This window comes from Gekko japonicus, unplaced genomic scaffold (genome assembly GCF_001447785.1).
Source record: "Gekko japonicus isolate JY-2015 unplaced genomic scaffold, Gekko_japonicus_V1.1 scaffold111, whole genome shotgun sequence".
Lineage (NCBI taxonomy): Eukaryota > Metazoa > Chordata > Lepidosauria > Squamata > Gekkonidae > Gekko > Gekko japonicus.
In genome coordinates, this window is record NW_015171505.1 from 666,353 (window position 1) to 694,252 (window position 27,900).

Here is a 27,900-nt window from a genome sequence, read left to right on the forward strand (position 1 = left end):
CATATATATAGAGATAGAGGGATATAGATACGTACAAGTGGGGACCCGCGGTACTCACGGGAGGGAGTCCCTCCCCCCCCATTGCTGCCAGTTCCCCACGTTTCCCTTCTTACAGCTTGGCGAGGCAGGAGACTCGTGGGAGGGAAATCCCAACCAGTGCTCCGTCTGAGCTAGGTCAGTTTTTTAGCCTCCGGCTCACACATTTTTCTCTTAGCTCAGGAAGTATGGTGCCAGAGCAAACTGATTTATGCAGTAGCCAAATTGCTTGCTCACAACTTCAATGCCGGTAGCTCACAAAGTAGAATTTTTGCTCACAAGACTCCACAGCTTAGAGGGAGCATTGATCCCCGACCCGCTCCCCCCCATCGCCGAGCCTGGCATGACTCCAAGCCCCACCACCCGCGATCAAGCCCGGCCTCCTCGGCCACCACAGCTGGGCCTGGTGTGGCACGGCTGCCAGCTGCAGCCACCGACACCCATCACCAGGCCAGGCTGGAGCGGCTCCTTCTGAGCTGATAAGAGCAGATGATGCAAATGCATTGGGGGAGGTTAACCCCCCCCCCCTTTTATATTTCAGTTTTGTTTTTTGCAATCCTCTTAGCGACTGTGTATCCCGGATCTACAGATTTAGATGGGAGTCACGCGTTGCTTATAGTACATTATATAGATGCAGGGCTATTTTTGGGCAGGAACGCACAGGAACGGAGTTCCGGCTGGCTCCCTAGTTGGCCATGCCCAGCAGGAACTCATTAGCATAATAGGCCACACCCAACAGCAGGAACTCATTAGGATTGGCTACATTAGGAGTGTGTGGCCTAACATGCAAAGGAGTTCCTGCTACAAAAAAGCCCTGGGTTTTGACAACAAACAAGGTAAACAGAATAAGAAGCAAAAGGTGGGTGTGGCTGGATGACCACACTTTTGGTAACATGTGGGTGCAGCCTAGTATGCTAATGAGCTGTGCTGTCAGGGGTGTGGCCCAATATGCTAATGAGTTCCTGCTGTTGGGTGTGGCCTATTATGCTAATGAGTTCCTGCTGGGCTTTTTCTACAAAAAGAGCCCTGTTAGATGTAATAGTATACAGATATTTGAGAGAGAATCACATTGGTAAATAAGTCGACATATGGTTAAGCATGGAGCTCAGTTGGAGCCAGGAGGACCCCCTGCCCTTGCAGGAATACATAGCGAGGTGGAATTGACTTCTCCTTGCCCACATTATGAGGTTGTCCTAGGTCCCACGCATGAATTTCCTTCTGCTGGCGAATGATCACCAGCAGAACGCATGCACCCATGCTCTAGGCCGGCCAAGGGCGGAAGGGGCTGTGGCTCAAGCGGTAGAGCATCTGCTTGGCAGGCGGGAGGCCCCAGGTTCAATCCCCAGGGACTCCAGTTAGAAATCGGGCAGCAGGTGATGTGAGGGAACCTCTGCAGAAGACCCTGGAGAGTTACTGCCAGTCTGAGTAGACAGTACTGACCTTGATGGACCAGTAAGGCAGGTTCATGTGTTCCTGGAGTTGTTAATTGGTTGGTGGGGAAGAGCCAGTTTGGTGTAGAGAGCCAGTTTGGTTAAGTGCGTGGACTCTAATCTGGGAGAACCGGGTTTGATTCCCCACTCCTCCACTTGCACCTGGCTGGATGACCTTGGGCAAGCCGTAGTTCTGATAAAGCTGTTCTTGAAAAAAGAGCAGTTTCTGTCAAGAGCTCTCTGAGCCCCGCCCACCTCACAGGGTGTCTGTTGCAGGGAGGGGAAGGGAAAGGGGTTTGTGAGCCACTCTGAGACACCTTTGGGTAGTGAAGGGTGGGGGTATAAATCCAATCTCTTCTTCTTCTTCTTCTTCGACCTCACAGGGTGTCTGTTGTGGGGAGGGGAAGGGAAAGGAAAGGAGTTTGTAAACCGCTCTGAGACACCTTTGGGTAGTGAAGGGTGGGGGTATAAATCCAATCTCCTCTTCTTCTATTCAAGAAGAAACACCAACACCGCCGTGTTGAGTATTAAGAAGTGAGCCCAGAGTGACTATAGGGGAGACCCAGGAAGGTCTAGTATACCCTTTCGTCTCCGCATCCAAACTTCTCTCCCCCAGGGAAGAACAGCACCCACTGAAGTATTTTGGTGACTCTGCTCTTGAGCTAGTGGTGGCACTGGTGACCTGTGTAATGTCCAGGTCTTCTTTGCACATAGATGCTGCTGTTGAACGTGCCCCATTGTTTTTGAGAAGTAACACCGGAAGACCCCCCCTTGCTTCCCTATCCTTCACCAGCAGGGTTTGTAGGAAGAATAGTTTGATTCTGTCGGGTTCTATTTCCCCCTGCTGTCTGTTTGGGAAGAAAAAGCAATGGCTTTATGTTTGAGAATGTGATTTTTATTTTTATTTTAATCCTCCATTGGTTTGGGTTTTGTACAGGTTCTCATTTTCATTTCACCAAGCGCGGTGGTTCCACACAGTCGACGAAATATATCGCTGAACCAGTGCCCCTCCCGCCCCCTCACTGATAAATATATTTTGCTCTTTTCTCAGGTCCCTATTATTAAACTGACTGATTCCTTTACCGAAGTAAAAGTCGACATCAGCTTCAATGTACGGAACGGGGTAAAAGCTGCTCATCTCATCGCAGATTTTATCAAGGTTAGGCGATCACATACAGAAAATTTTTCAAGCCGTAGGTAGAGAAGGCTCACGTTTCCATTAAGAATAAGCTTTAAGCAGTGAGGGCTTCAAAGCCGTTTGTGTTGGCCCGGCGTGTTCTAATCCTGATAATTGCAGTTCTTTTCCCCTCCCTGCCTTGCTTTTAATATAAATTAATCTGATGGTTGTAAGAAGCTTGATACCTGAGCTTATTTTAAAAATTGGAAGCCAAGTGAGAGATCTAAATAATTTGTACGGATAATATATTAGTACATCCTGGGACTTTCTGTTTTTTAGCCTAAGGGGTAGAACTGTGCCTCTGAAAAAAACTGAAAGGTGTGGTGTGGTGCCAAGTCACTTCCCAAGTTAAGTATTTATTCCTTGGAAGTGCCGCTGCTTATGAGTCATGTCATAAATCCTAATTCAGTAATGTTATTTCTAAGGCCCTTACAGTAAGAAGAGCATAAATCAAGGCACAGGCCTTAGGCTTCTGGGGGGGGGGGGAAGAGGAGGAACGGCGGGAAAGCTATCTGCTTGGCATGCAGAAGGTCTCAGTTCAATCTCTGACACCGCCAGTTAAGAACATAAGAACATAAGAGATGCCAATGTTGGATCAGGCCAAAGGCCCATCCAGTCCAACACTCTGTATCACACAGTGGCCAGAAATACCAGTGCCATCAGGAGGTCCACCAGTGGGGCCAGGACATTAGAAGCCATCCCACTGTTGACCCCCCCAAGCACCAAGATGACAGAGCATCACTGATATTAAAAATATCAGGCAGTGGGTGGTGGGAAAGACCTCCGCCAGAAACCCTGGAGAGCCACTGCCGGTCTGAGTAGAGAACACTGACTTCAGTGGGCCAGTGATTTTGCATTAGCGTCCATTTCAGTGCCTAAGGGGATAATGGAATGGATAGTTCAGTCCTTGCTACTTTGGAGTACCTCTGTTGTCTGCTCTCTCTTTAAGGAAGTCAGTAGGAAACTGGGGAAATGACAGAAGACACACATTTTTCATTGGTTAACGCAAGGCTGATATGTGGAGCTCTTAGGTTTCTTGTCTCAAGACTAGTGTTTTAGTTTTAATTTTTCAAGCACACCCAAATATGTTGTGTTTTCCTTGTTTGGAGACAAGTAATGACTGGCTTCCCAGCGCACATCCATTGGGCACTGGTGCTCAGATTCTGGTAGCACCTTGGCTTTACCCGAGTCCTTTCCCCAATTATATTACACTACAGTCTTGTGGGGGGCCAAGGAGGAGTCACATGGTTTTCATTGGGGCTTACTTCCCGATAAGTATGCCCCATACCTTGTACTCCTGTGGAAATCAGCCTGGAAGTGGTCCAGAGCAGAATGCCCCCACTCCCTCGAGCATGTGGAGGATACATCATGAGCATGGTGCCTGGGGGGGGGGACCCCTTTCCTGGGAGACCAGTCAAGCCCTGGAGTTGCCAGGGTTATTCACAGAGGGATAACTTTTGCTTGCCAGGTTAAGCCGTGGCAATTGATGCCAGAGGAGATGTGTGGGGGGGAAGATCCAGGAGCAGGGCCGGCTCACATACTAGGTGAACTAGGCATTCGCCTAGAGCGCCGGGCCCTGGATGGGGCGCCAAGCTGTGCCTCCCCTCCCCTCCTTTGGTGGTGGTGGTGGCGGGGGGGGGAGGCGGTGGTGGCAGCAGCAAAAGGGTGGCTGGGAGGTTGGCATCTGCGGGAGGTTGGCATCTGCGCCATAAGACAGCCTCGCCTAGGGCGCAGAAACACCTTGAGCCGGCTCTGTCCAGGAGACTCTTCTTCCCCGGGGATTCGGATATTGGTTCTAACCACCTATGTGGAGTGTTGTATCTTTGCATTATTTCCACCAGAGGGTGCCAGAGGACAGTTTCCCCCCCTTGCATCTAGGAAGTTTGTTCTGAAAGCCTTACTTAATCTTCTGGCAGTATATTCTTCAGATTTGAGATCAGTTTTCTGAAATAACACAAGCAAGGTCTTGTCTTCAGGATAGACTAATTCCACTTTGATAATGAGTGGTATATTTCCAGGTGCTGTATGTGTAGCTTCAGGTAACTTGCTAGGGGGACTGTTGCTGTGAGCCAATTAACTCTTTGTGGTTCTGCCTATGAATATGCACAGGTAAGAGCAACTTTACACCGGCCAGCAGTGTTCCCTCTGAGTCAGTGTGAGCCAGCTCACAGTTTTTTAGCCTCTGGCTCGCACATTGTCGTCTTCGCTCAGGAAAGATGGCTTCAGAGCAAACTGATTTATGCAGCAGCCAAATTGCTCGCTCCCAACTTTAACGCCAGTAGAAACAAAGTAGAATTTTTTCTCACGAGACTCCACAACTTACAGGGAGTACTGCCAGCCAGGGACATTAAGTAAGCAGCACGAGTAGCCAATTTTGCTCTTTGGTTTCTTTACCTTGCCTGTTTTCAAGATTATGAGACACGCCTTCTGAATGCCTTGGTGTGCTAAATCATATACATATTTTTCAGTGTTAACTCAGTGGAAGTGGCCGGGGAAAGGACCACTTGGACGGAAAAACAAAAATATTGCTGAATTAATACAGAGCCCGTGTGGCTCTGGCAGCACTGAGCCGGGGGCATCTCAAGGAAAGGAAGGCGGCAGATTGCTCTTGTGCCGTAGTTGTATCGGGGCAGAGCCCTCGTGCACAGATAGTCCTTATATTTCTGCTCTTTAAACTGGTCGTGATCGCAGAGATCAGAGCAGTCCATATGTAGTTAGTCAAAGTTCTTTATTATGGTCGTATACCAGTATAATAGAAGACAAATAAGTACAGATAAGGGAGCAATAAAATTATAAAATATAATGGCATCTAAAATTATAAATAGGAATCTAAAAATTTTAAAATACAGACATGATAAAATCAATATTAGAATCAGAAATTAGATTTAGGCCTATCTGTACTTTATTTCTTTCCTAGTTTGGTATGCCAACCAACCAAATTTGGCAACCATCCTAGTCAGCTTTTGGTTATCCCCTGCCAGCATAATTGACAAAAGTATCCTTCTATTACGACCTGGAAAGGAGTTAACTATAGGCTTGATCAAAACTTCCCTCATATTTTGATATTTAATACAATCGAAATGTAGTTCGCAAATGTCAGTGGCTGCAATTGAGTGTGCACAGGGCTGAGACAAACCCCTCTCTCCGGAAGTGCCCCAGAAATATAAGAGAGAGTGTTAGTGGGGAGCGGGGCTGGTTAGCAGTAGAGGAGTTCCATCCAGGTCTAGTAGCACCTTAGAGAACAGCAAGATCTTTGGGGTGTTTCCAGAGTCAAAGCACTTGCGTCTGAAGAAGGGAGCTTTGACTCCTGAGTGCTTCTAGCTGCACAATCCTGTTGGTCTCCAAGGTGCTTCTGGATTCGAATCTAGCTCTGAAAAACAAAAGGCTCGCTTTTACAGACGCCTTGCTTCCCGCTTCCCGCTATTGTTTGTGTGTTTATTTGATTTCTACCCTGCCCTCCCCGCCGAGGCGGGCTCAGGGCAGCTTACAACATTCATAAAAGCAGGTACAGCTGAAACATCAGCAAACATATAAATAACTTAAAATTAAAACCATCATTTAAAACATATAAAACGCTGGAACCTATTAAGTAAAGAGCGACAGTTCTTTATGATGTCACTTGGGTGATTGTTTGAATGGCTGTTTTCACACCAGCTCAGTTCTCGTTGGTATACGGCAAGTACGGCTGAGGACACGATAGTAAGACCCCCAGGGCACAGGCTGGCAGCAAAGATGGCAAACCAGGGCACAGGGAACACTCCTCGGTGGATGGTGTGGCTCCTAGTTGAACTCCTGGTTGGTGTGTCCCCCCCTCCCCCCCAATTTCTGGAGTGTCCCTGGTGTGCAGCGGATTTGGTCGGCTCGTTCCCTTTCTGCATTATGTAGCAGCTGTTGGATTTGGAATGTTCTTTTTATTTTTCCCCAAGTTGCTGTAATCACCGCAGATCTTGACTCCCTTTTCCTCCCTCTCTTCTCCTACAGAAATATCCTGTATTGCCATATCTAGTTTTAGTATTGAAACAGTTTTTGCTGCAGCGGGACCTCAACGAAGTATTCACAGGTGGAATCGGTTCTTATAGTCTTTTTTTAATGGCTGTCAGCTTCCTCCAGGTAAGTCTGATAAGCAGAACTGTTTCCTAATGGTACCTGAGTATACTGTTCCTCTTCCAAGTTCTACTGGGAAAAGGTCTGCACTGGTTGGCCACACTGGGAAACGGGATGCCCAGAATATATGAACTGTTGACCTGACCCAGCATGGCTAAACTTGTAGAACCGCGGGTCGCAAGCAGTGTTCCCGCTAAGCTGAGTTAGTGTGAGCTAGCACACAGTTTTTTTAGCCTCCGGCTCACACATTTTTGCCTTAGCTCAGGAAGGAGGGCTCCAGAGCAAACTGATTTATGCAGTCGCCAAATTGCTCGCAACTTTAATGCCAGTCGAACTTTTGCTCACAAGAATCCACAGCTTAGAGGGAGCATTGGTTGCAAGAATACCGGTTGGGTGTAAGACACTGTGGGTTTTGAAAACCGCCATTTGAAAGGTGGGCATGGACAGGGTTTCCCCCTGGTGTTCTCCCATCCCGATACTGACCAGGCTTAGACCAGCGTAGCTTCACCAAGGTTGTAGCATCATGTACCCCTGAGACAAAAGGCAATAAACTGTTCCAGTGCGATTTTTACAACTCTGTTCAAACCAGTGGGGTGTGTTCGTTATCTTCCTAACGGCTCTTGTCAAGCAGCTCATGGATCTATCCACACAGTAATATTGTGAGATATTTAAACCCGCATCTCCCAGGCCACAGCTTGCTTGGCATGCCGGGCCTTGAGCAAAGGGCTGAGGACTGAGAGGCATTCGAAGGCCGAAAGGCCAAGTGCCAAACTAGCAGCTGTGGAGAAGGTCATCGTGTGTTCCGCGGGGCTACCACAGAAAAGGCTGTGCTGCACGTGTTGCATTCATCCTTTGTGGCAATCCTTTGAACGCACATCGTTTATTCCCATTTTACCCTGGTGGTGGGCTGTGTGGGATTAGAGCCTTTTGCCGAATGTGAGTTAAGAGCCAAACCCAGAACGCGCTCCGGTACAAATTAAGTGCACTGAACTTTGTTGTCTCAGTTCAAGCTGATGCTCTAGCTGTAATTTTTTAGAGAGACGGAGAAATGTACTTTCTCCATTCATTTCAAATCGAAAGTAGTTCTCTGCTCAATGGGCCTTAAGTGGAACAAACCGTTTTTGCGTGTCATTCAAGTGCGCTAAGCTATGAAATTGTGTTTCACACCATGAGCTTTTTGTTAGCAAAGGCCAGCAAAGAAATCAGGAGATTGTTGTGAGAAAACATTAAATATATATATATATATATTTTTTTTTTTCTTCCCACCAGCTGCATCCCAGGGAAGATGCCTGCACGCCCAATGCCAACTACGGTGTCCTTTTAATAGAGTTTTTTGAATTATACGGGCGTCATTTCAACTACTTGAAAACAGGCATCCGAATAAAGGATGGCGGTTCATACGTGGCCAAGGACGAAGTGCAGAAGAATATGCTGGATGGGTACAGACCATCGATGCTTTATATCGAAGACCCGCTTCAACCAGGTATTGCGGCTGGTGTTTACTCGGCTGCAGAAGGCAAAAACCTTCTGAACTGTAGATTTGTGCTACTTGGGACACACAATACCAGAAAATCAAAACCATTCCAGTCTTAATCTAGTTTTACAAGTTTTTCTTTTTGGAAATCTTTCAATACGATAGTCATATTGTTGGAATAGCATTCAGAGCACATTTGGGTTTTTAAATATAAATCTGCTTCCTGACTAATCAGTTTTAGAGGGTAGCCATGTCAGTTGCCCCAGACCGAGAGTTCCTATCACTACCTTGTGGCTAATAGCCACTGATGGGCCTGGCAAAATGACTGTGACACCACTCTCACATCCTCAGACTGGGACAAGATCTGGTCCTCACCTTCCCTATACTCTTAGTCATTATTATACAATTCCACAGCTACAAAATTATCACCAGATGGTATCTCACCCCTATGAAATTCTACAAAATATCCAACTCAAACTCCCCACTTTGTTGGCGTTCTTGTGGTGAACCAGGTACTTTTTTCCATTGCTGGTGGTCGTGCATTCAAGTTCAGCAGTTCTGGTCCAAGGTTATCCTGTCCATTAAAAGTATTACGGGTCATCTGATACCTATGCAACCTGAACTTGTATTGTTAGACCTTTGGAATGACGTTTGAAAGTTTGGGACTACTATATCATGGACAAATTGTCTGATGTAGTGGCCCCAAGCAATGTTTCATATAAGAAATCCAATCTCTACACGAAATGGTTTCCTTTCTTAGAATTTATATTCAATACCGATCCTTCCAAATTTACTGTTCCTTCAAAGTACTATGAAGTTTTTCATCGCATGCAATCTAATTAATGGTATTTTGATTGAATCATTATAATTGGGCTATGTACTATGGTATTCATTGGTGTTCTATGTTTGTGTGTTTAATGTTGTTTAACAAAATAAAAAATGTTATTTTAAAAAAAATAGCCACTGATGGACCCCTGCTCCATATGTTTAGCTAATTCCCCCTTGAAGCTGTCCATGTGTTAATCACTCATTTATTAAAATAACTGGCTAAACACTGCTGCCCTAGTTTTTAAAGCCTGGATGGGATGAAGGGCAGTCCCACAGGAGGACCCCTCTTCAATCCCCAGCATCTCCAGTCAAAAGGCATCAATGGGTAGGTGATGCGAAAGACCTCCATCTAAGACCCTGGAGAGTCACTGGCCAGAGAGACTACACAATACTGACCTCGATCGACCAATGGTCCGATTCAGTGTAAAGCCGCTTCTTGTGTGTTCAATTGGGGCAGCGACCGGAAGAGATGAGCTGCTGTTGCTGCCTGACCTTATCGCTACGATGTGTTTGTTTCTCTTTAAGGCAACGATGTCGGGAGGAGCTCTTACGGTGCCATGCAAGTGAAGCAAGCCTTCGATTATGCATACGTCGTCCTGAGCCACGCAGTATCGCCGATAGCTAAATATTACCCCAACAACGAAACTGAAAGGTAGAAGGTTTTATCTTCCGAGTCAAATCCATTAATAATTTTTTAGAAAAATGGTTTGTGTTTTTTGAATATCTTACTGCTTGTCAACCCCGATTATATGCACTACCTCAGAAATATAGAGACTTTGTGTTTTATTAATAAGTGTTGTGCGTATGGTTAACATTTCTCTTCTTGTTTATTAGATATTGTTGAAAGATACTGTATACAACTAACAAGTAATACAGGTTGTAAAAATATATAAAACTCAATAAAAATGCTATTTTAAAAAAATCCATTAATGCCACGTGTCGCCCCCTCCCTAATGCCACTTAAAATGTTTTTCAACCCTTTTCTTTCTCTTTAAAATACAGTATATTAGGAAGAATAATCAGAGTAACGCAAGAAGTGGCGACGTACAGAGACTGGATATCCAAGCAGAGGGGGGTGCAGAACAGCACAGAGACTTCATGCAATGGTGAGCCTTCCCAATGGAGGGGGGGGGGAGAGTTGAATCCAAAGGAGTTCTTCTGTGTGCAGTTGAACCAATCCTTTGGGTCCACCCCAGTATTTCTGCTTTGATGGTAGGGTCTGCCCTGGTTAGTATTTGGATGGGAGACCACCAGAGGACTCCGGGGTCATGGCGTGGAGGCAGGCAATGGCAAACCACCTCTGACTATTTCTTGCCTCGCAAACCCAATGGGGTCACCATAAGTCACCTAAAACTTGACGGCACTTTATGCCACACCTCATAACGTGGTTTTAGAATGCAACTCTGAACAATACAGGTCAAAGCTCAAGCCAGTTTAGTGTAGTAGTTTAGAGTGGTGGACTCTAATCTGGAGGAACCGGGTTTGATTCCCCACTCTTCTCCATGCAGCTGCTGGGTGACCTTGGTCAGTCACAAGTTCTCTCAGAGCTTGTTCTCTCAAGAACAGTTCTCTGAGAGCAAGAGCAGTTCTCTGAGAACTCTTTCAGCCCCACCTACCTCTCAGGGTGTCTGTTGTGGGGAGAGCAAGGGAAGGCGATTGTCAGCCACTCTGAGGGTAGGGCGGGGTGTAAATCTATTCTCTTCTTCTTCCTAAAGGACATGCCAGGAGGGGTTGCATGTTTATTCCCACTTAAACAGATAACAGAAAAACAGATGCTTTTTCTTGAGTGGGAAGTGTGAGGAGAGCATCCCCTTGTTCGTACAAATCACAATTAAAATTGCGCGTTCACATGATAAAGCAGTTATGGGAAGCTTCATCTCTGACAGCTAGAAGAGTGTGGGTCATTACACTACGGAACCCTAAAGACTGAAAAAGGAGTCCGGCTCTGAAGGTTTTGGGCTGGCTCCTAGAGCCAAAGAAAATTTGTCAGGGCCCGTTTTCTGACCCCCAGAAACCCCTTACAGGTGGGAGTGACTTGTGAACCGCCGCTCATCCTGCTCTCCGACTGCCTTTGTTCCAGGGAACGGGGTGACCCCGATCGACAACCAGCAGCTAGACGAGTGCAACAATAACCTTTCCGAGGAGTGCGAGTCGTTAGGAAAACCCAGAAGTAAAACCTCTGAGACGCCGAGCAAGCACTCATCAAACTCTTCCTCGGGACCTCTGTCGTCATCGTCTTCTACGCTTTCCAGTTCCAGCGATGTAGTATGTATTAAAAACTTTCGGATCGTAGACGTGGTGGCCGGGACCCACGCGAAAGGCCGGCTTGTGCCCAAGTAGGGTTTGGACCTTTCCCCAGTACCCCGAGGCCAGCAGCGGCAGAGGGTTGTAAAGGCCACTGGTGATGTATCCCGTAGATGATATAAGGCAGAGGTGTCGAACTGATTTGTTACGAGGGCCGGATCTGACATAAATGTCACTTTGTCGGTCGGGGCATATGTGTCATAAATGTAATGCCAAGTACCGTAAATATAAACTGTATAAAGGATAGCAGCTGGTGAGCTCTGAATTGGTGTATCTTCACTGCAAGGCCTCATGGCCTTGGGAGCAGTTTTTTAGCCTCCGGCTCACACATTTTTTGTCTTAGCTCAGGAAGGGATGGCTCCAGAGCAAACTAATTGATGTAGCAGCCAACTTGCTAACGCACAGCTTCAATGCCAGTAGCTCACAAAGCAGAATTTTTGCTCACGAGACTCCACAGCTTAGGGGGAATTTGCTTAGGAGGGGTGTGCAAAGGAAAACCCACAAGGGTGGACTGGAGAGCCAGCGGTGTGGCACTGGGCAGGCACTCCCACGCTGCTTGACTGCTGCAGACGAGATTTTCCCGTCGTGCTGCAGCCACAATTGGAGTGACTCCCCCCACTCCCCCTCAAGCAGTCTCCTCCTATTCCCTCCCTTGCACTAGTTGCTCGGGAGTTGCAGAAGAGCCCTGGATGGGCCGGTTCTGCCCCCTGGACCTTGTGTTAGACACCCCTGATATAAGGCATCCCTAGAGTATTGGACTCCTGCCAACCTAGCAGTTCGAAATCAAGAAATTGCAAGTAGATAAATAGGTACCACTTCGGTGGAAAGGTAACAGTGTTCCGTGCGCCTTGGTGTTTATTCATGCCAGCCACATGACCACAGAAACGTCTTCAGACAGCGCTGGCTCTTCAGCTTTGAAAGGGAGATGAGCACCACAACCCTAGAGTCGGATTTGACTGGCTTTCGAGCAAGGGAGACCTTTACCTTTACTAGAGTATTGGAAAGTGGCCGCCGTGGCTCAGAGGTTAAGACGCTGAGCTGCAGCCTGGAAGGTCTGTAGTTCTGCAGTTGGAGACCCGAGTGCCGCGTGACGGTGTGAGCGCCTGTCTCTGGTCCCAGCTCCTGCCAACCCAGCAGTTCGAAAGCAAGACATTGCAAGTAGATAAATAGGTACCGCTTCAGTGGGAAGTTAACAGCGTTCCGTGCACCTTGGCGTTTAGTCATGCCGGCCACGTGACCACGGAAATGTCTTCGGACAGCGCTGGCTCTTCGGCTTGGAAACGGAGATGAGAACCACCCCCTAGAGTTGGATTTGACTGGCAAGGGAAACCTTTACCTTTAACTTTAGAGTATCAGAGGCCCTGACCTGGATAACCCAGACTAGTACGATCTTGAAAGCTAAGCAGGGCCAGCCCTCGTTAGTATTTAGATGAGAGACCACCAAAGAAGCCCAGGGTCGTGACACAGAGGCAGGCAATGGCAAACCCCCTCTGAAGTCTCTTTGCCTTGAAAACCCCACAGGGTCACCCCAAGTCAGCTGTGACTTGGGGGGGGGATACGGGAGAAGGGGGTGATAGCCAGGAAATAATTCGCCTCTCCTCCTTTTGTTACATAAGCCAGGGATCCGCCTGTGGCTCTGGAGCCAAATATGGCTCAGCACAGAACCAAATAGGACCCCCTAAAAAGAAAAGATCATTACGGTCAGAGGTCATTTCGGGGGGGGGGATCGCAGTTCCCCTGGGTGAGGTACGGGGGGCGGGGCACATGACGAAGCCCGGCAGCGGCGGCTGGGACCGTTGGGGGCGGCGGGGTGTGTGGCCTTATGGCACACTTCCGGTGATGTCAGGGGGTGTGGCCTTATGACACACTTCCGGTGATGTCAGGGGGTGTGGCATATGCTAATGAGTTATGCTAATGAGTTCCCCTAGCTCTTTTTTTACGAAATGACCCCTGATTAAGGTAATGTGTATCGGAGAGGTTAGTGGGTCGCCGGGATAACCAGTCCTTGGAGGGAATGGCAGGCAGTGATTTCTGGGAGCTTTTTGGAGATGCTTTACAGAAAGGGATATGATAGAGGTGAGCAGTGGCCAGTCATCCCAAATGCACTAAATTTCTTTTTGCAGAGTTCTGTTATGTACCATCGTTACTTATTAAAAGATTTTGTGTGCCCATGACTTCCTAATAAAGGACTTGCAATAACAAGTGCTTGGGCCGTGGGAATGTTATCGATTCTGTCCGTTATCAGTAACATTAGGTTACAGAGTTTCAGGTATGCCAACGGGCTTTCTTGTACTGCCTTTTTGATCTCTTGTTTCGAATTTTGATACAGTTTGGCTCTTTGCTTATAAACAGCCGCAGACGGCTGACGAAAGCAGTGTCGAAAAGGGCAGCCGCTTCTCAGGTTGATCTCTTGCAACGAAGCAAGAGAGCGTCTGGGGGACAGGTCGGCAGAGCCTTTTAAAAACTGTCTGTATGCTTGCATGCCTGGAAGTCATGGTGACTTCTGGCAACCCCTAGTGGGGTTTTGGATGTTTTCCAGAGAGGTGGCTTGATTGCCTGCCCTCCATCCAGGCCCTGGTATTCTTTGGAGGCCTCCTTTCCAGTTACTTGCGAGGGTCAGCCCTGCTTAGCTTCTGGGATCTGACGAGGCCGGGCTTGCCTAGACTGTCCAGGTCAGGGCTTCATGCAGCACTCTCATTAGCTGGCTTTTCTCTTGGCAGCCGTGGCCCATCTATCAAACGTTTGCTTAGGGAAGAGAAGAACATAAGAGGAGCCAATGTTGGATCAGGCCAGTGGCTCATCCAGTCCAGCCCTCTGTCACACAGTGGCCAAAAAGACCAGGTGCCATCAGGAGGTCCACCAGTGGGGCCAGGGCACTAGAAGCCCTCCCACTGTTGCCCCCCCCCCCCCAAGCACCAAGAATACAGGGCATCACTTGCCCCAGACTGAGAGTCCCTAGCTATACCTTGTGGCTAATAGCCACTGATGGACCTCTGCTCCATATGTTATTCAATTCCCTCTTGAAGCCGTCCATGCTTGTAGCCGCCGCCACCTCCTGTGGCGGTGAATTCCATATGAATTCCAGAAGCAAAGGCCTGCTAGTCTTCTTCCCTGGGTACCAGGAGTTCCTAGAGGGTACGAGTGTTATCAGAATGGTCTCTAGTGCTGGTGCATTTTCTCAAATGGCTTACTTTAGAGTAGCGATTGCCAGCCTTTTGGGCATGGTGACCCACACGTCCAAATTTACTTGATACGGTGACCCACGTTTTTTTAAAAAATGAACAAGCCTTTTTTGGGGGGGCTTTCCCAGGTTTCACGGTCCACTTTTGGGTCAGGATCCATAGGTTGCAAAGCACTGCTTTAGAGTGACCCTGGTGACGTTCAGGATCCAAAACGGATTGTTATTGCAGCCATCTGACATTAAACCGAAGCACACACCAGCTTCCCATTTGGGTGAGAAAAATAACGGGTGGAAATTTCCGCTGAGGGGTATTCACGGCTGTGCTAGAGTGCAGCAGGAGAGTGCCCATTCAGGGCCTTGTATCCATTACTTTAAAAGAAAAAGAAAAGCAAATGCTTCTTGGGTTTGGACGTGGCTTTGGGGGACCAACCCAAAACTCTGGCTTTCTTCCTCTCCTCAGTAAATATAATTTCAGAGGGCCGGCAGCAAAATACAGCAGAAGTATTAGTGCCCCTATATAAATCAATGGTGCGACCTCATTTGGAATACTGTGTGCAGTTCTGGTCACCACACCTTAAAAAGGATATTATAGCTTTGGGAAAAGTGCAGAAAAGGGCAACTCGAATGATAAAAGGGCTGGAACACTTTCCCTGTGAGGAAAGGTTAAGGCGCTTAGGGCTCTTTAGCTTGGAGAAACGACGACTGAGGGGTGACATGATTGAGGTTTATAAGATTATGCATGGGATAGAGCAGGTCGAGAAAGAAGTACTTTTCTCCCTTTCTCACAATACAAGAACTCGTGGGCACTCCATGAAATTGCTGAGCGGTCGGGTTAGAACGGATAAAAGGAAGCCCTTCTTCACCCAAAGAGTGAAGAATGGAATTCACTGCCACAGGAGGTGGTGGCGGCTACAAGCATGGACGGCTTCAAAACGGAATTAGATAAGCATATGGAGCAGAAGTCCATCAGTGGCTATTAGCCACAAGGTATAGATAGGGGCTCTGGGGCAAGTGATGCTCTGTCTTCTTGGTGCTTGGGGGGCGCAACAGTGGGAGGGCTTCTAATGTCTTGGCCCCACTGGTGGACCTCCTGATGGCACCTGGTCTTTCTGGCCACTGTGTGACACAGAGTGTTGGCCTGGATGGGCCTTTGGCCTGATCCAACATTGGCGTCACTTATGTTCTTACGTTCTTAAGTTGAGTGGCCGTTTGAAGCCTCGGCAAAGGTTCATTTCAGCATATGCTCGACTTGCGTTTTGCGTCGCCAGCATCCAGCGTGTTCCAACTGTTGGACTCTTATCTTTGACAGGAGTCTGACGGGACGCCGTGCAAAACCTCTAAACAGCTGGCCAGCCGTCAGACGGCAGCCAGCCGAACGGTGGCTCAGGACGTCTCGCTGGGGCCCACGCAGCCAGGTGGGAAAATGCCGAGCAGCCAAACAGCAAACCTATCCGGAGTGGCAAACAAATCACAGGTCAGTCACAGCAGGACACACACGCTTCTCCGCCTCTCGGGCTGGGGAAACAATCTCCACGCGTTCTTAAAACGATCGTTTTCTGAGGGCTTCGGTACAGGATTTCTCGGGCGACAGGCGAGCGGTTTTTTGGGGTGTTTCTTCTAGACATGGATCCCCTTTTGGTTTTTGTTGCTGGTGAGGGGGCTTATTCATTTATTTAGCTGTTTATAGCCCTTTCCCCCCCCTCCCCAGTGGGGAATACCGAGAGAATTACGACATGGGCTCCCCCCCCACACACACAAACCATTTTATCCTTGCAACAGCAGCCCTGTGAAGGTAGATCAAGCAAAGAGAGACTTCCTGGCCAAAGAACATCCAGCAGAGCTTCCATGGCAGAGGGGGGATTTGAACCTGGGAGCTTACACCCTGGAAATCTCGTTGGTCGTTAAGACGGAGGAAGTGGCCTCAGAGGTGATATCAGGACTCAGTTTGGTGCAGTGGCTAAGTGCGCGGACTCTAATCTGGGAGATCCGGGTTTGATTTCCCACTCCTCCACTTGTCGCTGCTGGATGACCTTGGGCAAGCCATAGTTCTGGTCAGAGCTGTTCTCTCAAGGGCTGTTCTGGAAAGAGCTCTCTCAGCCCCACCTACCTCACAGGGTGTCTGTTGTGGGGAGGGGAAGGGAAAGGAGATTGTCGGCCGCTTTGGGACTCCTTTGGGGAGTGAAGGGCGGGGGATAAATCCAATCTCCTCCTCCTCCTCCTCCTCCTTCCAATCTGCCACAGTCCAGAATAGTGCAGTGTGTCAACAAGAACAAGAAGTATGAAAAAGAGCCAATAATTGTTTAAGGCGTGGGGGTAATCTTCTGGTTAAAACAGAAACCCCGTCATTCAATTTGCTAGATGTTTCTATTTCTCTCTCTCTCTTAACACAAATAAAAGATGAGATGAGACCCTAAGGCGATGACGACAATCGCTCCGTAGGCCAGTTTGAGGTGGTTAGCCAAGTCGGTCTGTGGTAGGAGACCAAGATCTGAGTCCAACGACGTCTTAAAGACTAACGAGGTTTCCAAGATCCCAACTTTCGAGAGTCAAAACTCCCTCCGCCGGATTCCTGGCAATTATCTGATGAAGAGAGCGTTGACCAATGCTCTCTCTAAGCTGCGGAGTCTTGTGAACAAAAATGCTACTTTGTGAGCGACTGGCGTTAAAGTTGTGAGCGAGCAGTGTGGCTGCTGCATAAATTGGTTTGCTCTGGAGCCCTCCTTCCTGAGCGAAGGCAAAAATGTGTGAACCAGAGAAGAAAAAAACTGTGAGCTCAGCTCACACTAACTCAGCTTAGAGGGAACATTGGCATTGACTCTTGAAAGCTTACACCGTGGAAATCTCGTTGGTCGTTAAGGCACTGCTGGACTCAAAGTCTTGCTCTTCCAGGTTGTCCAGGTTGCCCTGAATGCCACCCCTGGGGTGAAAGGGGCGAGAAGACTCTTGAAGCACGGAGATGTGTCCAAAATCCTTTGCATCCTCCTGTTGCCCTGATTTTCACAGGACCTCTTGCGGTGGCGGCACCCAGCGTCGCTTGCCTTTTTTCGGTCATGGGAACACGGCGTGCTCATACCCCTCCCTTTCTTCCTTTGCAGCACGGATCCACGCGGCTGTTCCGCGCTTCTTCCAACAAAGGCTTCCAAGGTCCAGCCAATTCAAGCCACGGTACCTTGGTGACTAACAAGCCACACCCGGGCAGCAAATCACACCAGTATTACGGGAAGAAAAGGAAACACAAGAGGGACCCGGTCCTTTCGGATCTTTGTAGATAGTTTTCCCTTTTCTGGACGGTGAACTGTTCTTCTGTGTGTGATGGCCTCGTGCCACAAGGATAAGTTGGACAGCGACTCCCCAGGTCTCGTCTGGACTCTCCCAAGACTGTGGGGGGGGGGGGAGAAACCCGACAACGTTGATTAGCGGCGTGTTATAAGTTTTCCAGCTTGCCACGGAACAGATCATGAAGACTGATAACAGCAACAATGGGGGGGGGGAGGGGAAGAGGAGGAAAAAGCCGCTCCCGAAAAGGCATATGCTACAACAGGGTTGTTTAGGATATATAAAAGCTTGAATGTAAAATAAATATCTCCCAAAAGCTTTTATGATGACCTCATGAGGGCGTGGGACTCAGTGTGTTTAGGGCGGGGCTGGTCGTGAACTCAGAACGGGTCAAACCATTAAAAAGCGAGAAGGGGGGGGCACCTGTGTTTTGGGGGAAGCCCAGACTACAAAGGAGACAGAAAGTAAAAAAAAAAAAAAAATTCCTGCATGATAATTTTTAAATTATTTTTGACCCGGGTCCCACTCCCCCCCCCCTTTATTCATTTCAAAAGAAGAAAACATTTGAATTTGTCAGCTTAACATCCAACAAACGTGATTTGTGTGGCTCAGAATTCGTTTTCTTTCTCCTTGAGCATTGAAGTTAGTAGCACATCGATGGGTCTGCACAAGTTCCTTCTTGGGAGGGGCGGGTGGGGGGCAAAGATACGTTTTTATAAAAAGGGGTAATTTACCTGACACCCAATGTCAACTCTGATCTCCGATTCCTCAGTGGGAAGAAGAGTGAACTTTCACTTTGTGTCTGAAGTGGCATCCTCACAGGCAATGGAATATTCTGGATACTACCCAAAGTGTCCCCCTCTCTCTTCTCAAAGGAAACAAAGCTACTTTGGGGGGGTGGTGGAGGGGGACGCCACGGCTTTGCCCTGTTTTGTTGCATTAAAACAAATGAGGGTTGGTTAGTAATGTCTGCATTTCAGGAACTCTGCGAAATCCTTTGCCTTTCTTTTTGATTTTTGTGCCTTTTTAACCTTCATCCCCACTTCTTTCCTTCCCCTCTTCGTTCAGTTCATTTTTTTTTTTTTAAAAGTCCTTTAGGAGGAAAAAAAAATGTTTAAAAAGGAAAAAAAAATGTAGTTGATTTTTTTTTTAAACTCGAGCGTTCCGCTTTGAGGTATTTTTAATCTGCCCTTTAAGGATTAAAACACATCTTCAATAATGGAAATAAATTTGTATTGCTGTCTTGAAGAGCTGACATTTTTTCTCATATCTTCTGTGTTTTCACTGGGTTGTCGATCTTTCTCCTCCCTTCAAACCCCCCCCCTTTAAAATCCATAAACGTTTGGATGTTTCCTAATTCAGCCATGCCGTGAAAGACACTAAGAAGTTCATACTATGAATGCAAAATGGGAATGTATAGAGTTGTAGTCACTTGCATTATTTTTTTTTTGCAAAAGAGAAAAAAGATTTGGAGCACTTTAATGATTAGAATGTAAAGTGACATTTACTGTAACCTTTTTTCTTTGAAGAGGAATGTGTGTGTGTGTGTGTGTGTGTGTGTGAGGAGTATGCAAGGCTGAATTTGGTGTATCCAGTCTGGAGAATGATGACGATGATGATCCTTTTATCAAGGAATAATAGCTTTTAGATGTTTCTTTTATCTACTGCCGACCAACCTGACCTTTAATATGCACTGATCAGTGCAAAAGCTTTTTAAATAAAATAATGCAACACGACCAAAACTGTCATGACTGAAAACTTCTATTATATGTATGTAAAACAACACTCAACCTGGTCAAAGGCATTGTTATTTTTTTTTTAATGGAAACGGGGGAGGGGGGAGAATAAAACATTTCCACCCGTAAGGAATGCTCAAGAACACTAACCTAAAAGGGGAAAAAATGGGAATGCTGACTTGATGACACGTTAAATTTTTGATCCACCGTTTTGGGGAGGGGGGATCGTATCTTTTCAAAACAACTGGATTTGGGCTCCTGGTATTTAGCACAAGAGTGTCACATTAGATGACTTATAAAATATTGGAGTTAATTTTGGGGCAGTGGTGGGTAAATGTAGACCTACTTTCAATTGCTTCCAGGGAACAAATTCTAAATTACATTAATCCCGGTATTAGCTGCTGTTAGGCAAAAGCTGTTAACGGACGGGTAACGTGTAAATCCATATTACACTTTAACTATGCTGACTTTTTTTGTTTTTTGAGATTCTCCCTCTGTTGGAAACAGATGTTCTGTCAGAATGCAGAGACTGGTGCTCCCACTAAGCATGTTGATTCTTTTAATGTGGTAGTCGCGGGAAGATAATCTTGATTCCATTGGGAATCTTAGGTTTGCCTCAATTTATGGTTTTCATAAATTTTAATGGAAAAAATAGCCTTTCCGGGACTGTACTCAAGTTTCATTTTGGTAAACGGTATCTTTCTAATGAGAAGAAGGAAGACAGAAGAAAAAAAAAGAGCATGAAGGAATGAATTGAGGTATTCACAGTGCCTCAAACTGACCAGCATTGTATTAATAAAAAAAACACTGTATATCTTGCAAATCTTTTATTTAAACCGAACAGTTGAACTGTTCTTTTTCTCTCTCTCAGTCTGAAGTAAAACAAACAGAACTTCCAAGACCTTTTTACGTTTCGCCTGCTCATTTTATCTTGTACATTTCATCTCTGTATTTGACTTAAGTCTAATTCCTTTTTTGAGTTTCAATACTCTTTTGTGAAAATTTTGTGGGAGGGAAAAAAAAATATATAAAATAAATGTTTCAACACAAGGATTTTTATCACTTGACATCTATTTTCTTTAAAAATCTCTGTGATTTCCCCCACCACCATCTTTTCTTTGTTTTCCAGCCCTTAAGACTTACCATATAATCATGACAATTTCCTGATAGCCAGCTTAAGTGTATTTGTGTCCTTGCGATGCAATTAAACTTAGCTTCGTGAGGCTGTTGACCATACCAAAGTGAGAAGCAGATAACAGTGCTATGGTGGAGGGGCCACTAGGAATACAGGTGTTAACATGGGAGATATTGTGGATCCAATGTGTCCTACAGTTTGGTGTCATGGTTAAGAGCGCGGACTCTAATCTGGGAGAACCGGGTTTGATTTCCCACTCCTCCGCATGCAGCTGCTGGTGTGACCTTGGGTCAGTCACAAGTTCTCTCATAGCTATTCTCTCAAGGGCAATTCTCAAAAGAGCTCTCTCATCCCCGCCTACCTCACAGGGTGTCTGTTGTGGGGAGGGGGAAAAAACTGATTGTAAGCCGCTCTGAGACTCCTTCAGGTAGTGAAGGGCGAGGTATAAATCAATCTCCTCCTCCTCTTCTACACAACAGTACTTCCCTTTGGGCTGTAGAGCTTTACAACATTCCATCTTTCCCATGCCAGCAAGAGGTAACCTGGGATCTCCCACTTTTTTCACAGATTCCCTCCCGAAACCTCTGCCGTGTTGGCCAGCTCCTTTTCCAGTTACACCGACTGGCCATGTTCTATCCTATGGAGGCCGTCTTTTTGCATCCTCAACAATATGTTCTGAAACCTTTATCCAACTACATTACAAGTGAGTTGAAGAAGCATGTATTTTTGTCTGTATGAAGCCAGGGCCACGATTCAGAAGGCTCTGACTTGAATTTTAATCAGACTTGCCCCTCAGTTGGAAAGGGCTTTGCACCACAGACAGCAACGACTGCCTTGTGGATATATGTATTCTGCATGGAAACTGACTAGATATGGATGAGAACAGACCTGGAAAATATGGTCAGAACTGCTTAGAGTGTGGGAGGGAGATGTTGTATAGAACTTGTGTGTCGTCCTCGCTTACTGGGGAGACTGTTTCTCCTTTAAAACACACTCTGTGTACTTGAACTTGGTAGATTTCTGCTGCCACCAGGAATTAAAAATTCCAAATCTGTTTTGGTAGAATGACCCAGGGTCTGGGCGCTTCAGAGGACTATGTTACCCTGAGGAAGGACTGTTCTGATTGCTGGGATAAGTTTAAACAAATAATGATTTATTTATAAAAGAACAAAGTAGGTTTCTGGGTATTTTTGAACCATTGTTGACAAAAGAAAATATAACCGACAAAGCTTGGCGTCACACAGTCTCTCATACACCAAAACTCAACTCTGACAGGCTTCTCTCTCTCTCATATATATATAGCCACACAGGCTGAACTCTCTTGCTCGTATATAGCCACACAGGCTACTTTCTTTCTCATATAACCACACAGGCTGAATTTTCTTGCTTATATATAGCCACATAGGCTACTTTCTTGCTCATATAGCCACACAGGCTGAACTCTCTTGCTTGTATATAGCCACACAGGCTACTTTCTTGCTCATATAACCACACAGGCTGAATTCTCTTGCTTATATATAGCCACACAGGCTACTTTCTTGCTCATATAGCCACACAGGCTGAACTAAACTCCAACTGCTTGCTCTGTCATACAAACTCTCACACAAAATCTCCAAGAACACAGAATTCCCACAGAGACATCTCTCCTCCCACACTCAGTCATCAGCCAATCACATCACACTTGTATCCCTCTATCACTCTCCTTATATTACTGCAGTCATACTAAACATTTAAAGAAACAAACACACCAAAAATGCAATCATTACAAATTTGATTTTTTTAAATTTTAAAATGCTTATTAATATCTTATAAGGTTTATAGCACAACTAGGAAATATTTACAATCAATGAGTTATAGTAATTGAACTTCGTGAACATACTAGCAGTAACTAAAACAGTATATTTCATCCGTGCACGTCATAAACAGCGAGGGTTGTCTATTAGTGCCAGTTTTAAGTGCTGCACAGCCAAGCATTGCATCAATCAAGGATGTAGCAAATCTATCTAGATTCTTGATATTTAAAGATGCAGCAGAGTCCAGTGAGGGGGATCATATGGTTGAACATCATTTGTAGTGACATATTCAAGAAATGGAAACCATTTTTCCGTAAACTGACTCATTTTCTGATAAATCTCAGGCTGGAGAAGATAGTCTGAGGTCTTTTCCGGCACAAAGTGCTCCCAGACCCTTGTTGTACCAGAGAGATCTTCCATTTTAGGGCAATCGCTGTTTTTGCTGCCACTAGAAGACTATTAGTGAGCTCACGTCTGATGTTAGGAACTGTGACACTGGATCGGTCGTAAGTTCCTTCAGAGCTGTTCTCTCAAGGGCAGTTCTCAGGAGAGCTCTCTCAGCCCCACCTACCTCACAGGTTGCCTGTTGGGGGAAGGGAAAGGGATTGTAAGTCGCTCTGAGACTCCACATGAAGGACGGGGTATAAATCCAATCTCTTCTCTTCTTACGTCCTGCCAATAGAACCTGAATTCCTGACATTCTATTGAAAGCTGCCGTTGGCTGTTGTCTATAGATGCAGAGTGCCCTAAATATCGATGGCCCAGGCTAGCCCGAACTTGTCTGATCCTGGAAGTGAAGCATGATTAGCCGAGGTGAGTACTTGGATGCAGGGGTCATTTCGTAGAAAAAGAGGTGCAAGAGCTCATTAGGATAACTCATTAGCATAACTCATTTGTATATGCCACACACCCTGACATCATCAGAAGGCAGCACCCACCACTCAGGCTCCACTGGACTGTTTTGGATTGCTAGCTATTGGGGGGGGGGAACGTGCAGATCTGTCCTCGCAGAGGAGGGAGAGCTTGTACCTGAATAAAACTTGGTCTTAAAGGTGCCACTGGACTGTTTTGGATTGCTAGCGATGGGGGGAACGCGCAGATCTGCCCTCACAGAGGAGGGAGAGCTTGTACCTGAAGGTGGGCCGGGGGAGGGGGCTCTGCAACTTACCTGGCTGCTTCTTGCTCCTCGTGACCCAACTGAGGGCTGCTGGGAGCAGGGGTGGTGCTTGTTGCATGTGCCTGCCCCCTGGGCTCCTTACTGCCGGAGCTCCACTCCTGTGCGCTCCCGCAGGAAATGACTCCTGCTTGGATGGGAGATCACGGAGGAAGCCCAGAGTCGCTACTCAGGCAGGCAATGGCAAGCCCCCTATGTCCGTCTCTTGCCTCAAGAACCCTACAGGGCCGGCATACGTTGGCCGCAACTTGGCCGCACTTTCCACTGCCAGATTCAGAGTGGCGTTGCTTGGTGCCAAAATCATTTGCATTGCGAAACGGAGTGAAAACGAGTTTGGTTTTATAATGCGAGCAAATGATGATGACTGTATTCAGATGGCAGCTCTGTTCTATTGAGAGCACTAGAATTCTTAGGAGGTTGCCACCAGTCGCCGGCAACCAATCAGTATGGGTTCTGGCTACAGCTCTGATCCAGAGTTCCCTCTAAGCGGAGTTAGTGTGAGCTAGCTCACAGTTTTTTAGCCTCCAGCTCACCCATTTTTTGTCTTAGCTCGGGAAGGAGGGCTCCAGAGGAAACTCATTTATGCAGTAGCCAAATCGCTCGCTCACAACTTCAATGCCAGTAGCTCACAACGTAGAATTTTGGCTCACAAGACTCCACAGTTTAGAGGGAGCTTTGGATATGACCTTGAAAAGAGATGTCCCGTGGACAGCAGCAATCACGTGAACGCATGTAGCTGCCTTATACCGCATCAAAGTCGATATTGTCTACTCAGACTGGCAGCGGCTCTCCAGGGTCTCAGGCAGAGGTCTTTCACATCACCACCTACCTAGTCCTTTGAACTGGAGATGCCGGGGATTGAACCTGGGACCTTCTGCTTGCCAAGCAGATGTTCTGCCATTGAGCCACAACCCCTCTCTTAATCTTATGACAAAATGTGAAGGCTGATTCTCTTCGGAGAGCTAGAGAGTTCCCTCCCTCCCCCCCCCCTTCCTCAGAAACCCAACCAAACATCCTCCTGGCAGAACAAGCTATTGCTGAGTAAGAGGATATGAGAGTGAGAGAGAGAGAGAGAGAAGTTTTCAGCCAGATACAGCAGAGATTCATCTTGAAGTAGACTGGATTTATACCCCACCCTTCACTACCCGAAGGAGTCTCAGAGGGGCTTACCATCTCCTTTCCCTTCCCCTCCAAACAACAGACACCCTAGAAACTTTCACACATGCTAAATAATGCCGCTTCAATCCACTTCAGCGACTGTTTGCAAGTGGATTTTGCCATTTCACACAGTAAAAGTCAGTTTTCAAAGTGGATTGAAAGTGGATGATTTAGTGTGTGTGAAAGGGCCTGTGAGGTAGATGGGGCTGAGAGAGCTGTGGGAGAGCTCCCTAGGACAATTGCCACCCCACCCCCTGGCAATGTTCCCGCTAAGGTGTGGAGTCTTGTGAGCAAAAATTCTACTTTGTGAGCTACTGGCATTAAAGTTGTGAGCGAGCGATTTGGCTACTGCATAAATTAGTTGGCTCTGGAGCCCTCCTTCCTGAGCGAAGGCAAAAATGGATGAGCCGGAGGCTAAAAAACTGTGAGCTAGCTCACATTAACTCAGCTTAGAGGGAACACTGCCCCCTGGCCCCTGATTCTACTCACTGATCAGGTGAGCATCAACAATCAAGGACCTCAGTTACCTGAAGGCCTCCTGCCACCGTAAGTGGGCAAATGGGAAGGGAAACCCTAGTATGTGCACAGCTGAGGCATCCGTATTGGTCAAGGACAGGACAAGCTATTCTATTCTACAGGTCCACTGTTGTCCATTTCCCCTGGAGGAAGCCTTTGCAGCCCTCATTTGGTATGGAATGGATAGCGTTTATTGTGTATAGCCAAATCATTCACAAGGAAGAGAGAACATAAATAGCACCAGGGCTATTTTGGGGCAGGAACGCACGGGAACGGAGTTCCGGCTGGCTTCAGGGTTGGCCACGCCCACTACAGCCAAAACCTCTGTGTGCCTGGCTACCGAGGGAAGGCCTGGAGAGCGACCCCCCCCCCCCGGCGACTCTGAGGCAGGCGGGCCGGGGGGAGGCTAATGTGTTATGCTAATGAGCTCCTGCACCTCTTTTTCTACGAAATGACCCCTTGACACTAGCCAAGGGAACGCATGGGGTGTGGTCTAATAGGCTAATGATCTGTGCGGTCGGGGTGTGGCCTAATAGGCTAATCCGTTCTGCTTTTGGGTGTGGCGTGTTATGCTAATGAGTTCCTGCTGGGCCTTTTCTACAAAAGAAGCCCTGAATAGCACTGTTAAAATAACCACATCTGAAAGGGCTTGTCATGTTAAAAGATTTCACCCTTCAGATACGACTACGGATGCCAGCCTCCAGGTGGGGCCTGGGGATCCCCCAGAATTTCAGCTCATCTCCAGGCTACAGGATCAGTTCCCCTGCAGAAAATGGATGCTTTGGAGTCTCTGGCATTGTACCGCACTGAGGTCCCTGTCCTCCCCAAGCTCCAACCCCAGATCTCCAGGAGTTTCCCAAACTGGAGCTGGCAAACCATGGCCGCCCCTCGTTAGGGGCTAGGGAGTCCTGGCAGCCCTTGGTACAATGTTCATCCATATTTTCTTGGCTGCCAAGGCAGACAATGAGGGAATCAGCCTCTGAGATAAAAGAAAAAGAGATTGGATTTATACCCCGCCCTTCACTCAGAGTCTCAGAGCGGCTTACAGTCTCCTTCCCTTCCCCTCCCCACGCCCTGTGAGGTAGGTGGGGCTGAGAGAGCTCTGGGGGAAATGCTTTTGAGAGAACAGCTCTGAGAGAACTTGTAACTGCCCCAAGGTCACACCAGCAGCTGCATGTGGAGGAGTGGGGAATCAAACCTGGTTCTCCAGATTAGAATCCACCGCTCTTAACATCAAGGGGGGGGGGGGGGGGGAAATCAGCTTCTCTGCTTCCGAGGATTCTGGTTCTCTGATACCTCCCCCTGCCTGCTTTGGTGGTCAGAATTTCGTTAGCAGCAGACAACATCCGCCTCTTTCAAAATAAGCCCCTTTATGATTTCAGCTTGTTTCCCACCCCCGTTTCCGGTAGCTGTTCAGTCTTGCACCTCAGTCCCAACCCAATTCAAATGTATTTCACAAAGCAAAAGAGAACCTTTTCTTCCCCTTCCTGCGTTCCTCTCCTCCTCCTTCTCCCCCACATTCATCAAAAGAATACAAACGGGGTGTGTGTGTGCGCGTGCGCACGTGTGTGTTCCTTCTCCCTTACCGAATGAGTGATACTTTGCACTTAAACATCCCCTTCTGTTCCACTGCTTTAAATAAGCTTTACGTCTCATGCATTGTTGCTAGCCAGCCCTATCTTTATGAGGGTCATTGCACCGGAAAACTGCAACAGAGCTGGCACCGCTGAAAACCAAGTGCAAAGATAAGAGCTGTCGTTTCTAGACTGCTCCACCCTCCCCTCCTCGTTTCAACACACCACAGTGAGGGAGGCGGGCTGCGTACCCTCCGAGGATGCTGTGACAGGGGTCTCCAACACGGTGCCTGCTAAGACCTTTCATGGGGCCCGTCGAGGTTTTTTTTTCAAAGTGGTCAGGGCCAGGTGGGGCTTATACCCAGCGGAGCCTCTGATTGGCCGTGCAGATTAAAAGGCGTCCTGTTAAACGGAGCTTCTGCGTTAAACGTTGAAGAATGACTAATAATATAAAATATGGAACCAAGTTGATACGCAACCAATGTGCAGACCAATTGGGTGATTCCCCTAAATACTCATATCTAAATTTTCAGTCCACTTAGTCGCAGCTGGGGAGAGTTAAAGGAGCTCCATCACATCTCCCTGGGAAAGCACGAAACGCTCACATTGCCTCCAAAGGAACGGATCTCTGTAACTTGGGGGACCTGGTGTAATTCTGGGAGATCTCCAGCCGCCACCTGGAGACTGGCAACCCTACCTACCGGGCAATAGCTGCCATCTGGTAGCCAAAAACAGGAGGTGTTGAACCTGGGATCTTCCTACGCAACGCATGTCTTCGGCTAAAGATTGCCAGCTGGCCTGCTATGACGCGCTATCTTCGGCGGCTCCCAGCCCCCACCCAGGGGTCATTTCGTAGAAAAAGAGGTGCAGGAACTCATTAGCATAAGGCATTAGCATAACTCATTTGCATATGCCACACCCCCTGACATCACCGGAAGTGTGTCAGAAGGCAACACCCACCACTCAGGCTCCCCACTGGACTCTTTTGGATTGCTAGCTATTGG

The 27,900-nt window shown here is 47.3% G+C and overlaps 1 protein-coding gene across 1 annotated transcript in view; it reads left to right on the top strand.

Annotated features, from left to right (window-relative positions):
• PAPD5 (PAP associated domain containing 5) overlaps positions 1-18,259 on the top strand; it is a 57,431-nt gene extending 39,172 nt beyond the window's left edge. The window contains exons 6-13 of the mRNA XM_015419240.1: positions 2,518-2,625; positions 6,625-6,753; positions 8,017-8,230; positions 9,575-9,701; positions 10,052-10,155; positions 11,130-11,314; positions 15,844-16,008; positions 17,630-18,259. Of these exons, the coding sequence (XP_015274726.1) occupies positions 2,518-2,625; positions 6,625-6,753; positions 8,017-8,230; positions 9,575-9,701; positions 10,052-10,155; positions 11,130-11,314; positions 15,844-16,008; positions 17,630-17,806 (1,209 nt within the window). The 3' untranslated portion in view covers positions 17,807-18,259. The remainder of the gene's footprint in view (positions 1-2,517; positions 2,626-6,624; positions 6,754-8,016; positions 8,231-9,574; positions 9,702-10,051; positions 10,156-11,129; positions 11,315-15,843; positions 16,009-17,629) is intronic.
• Positions 18,260-27,900: the final 9,641 nt, after the last annotated feature.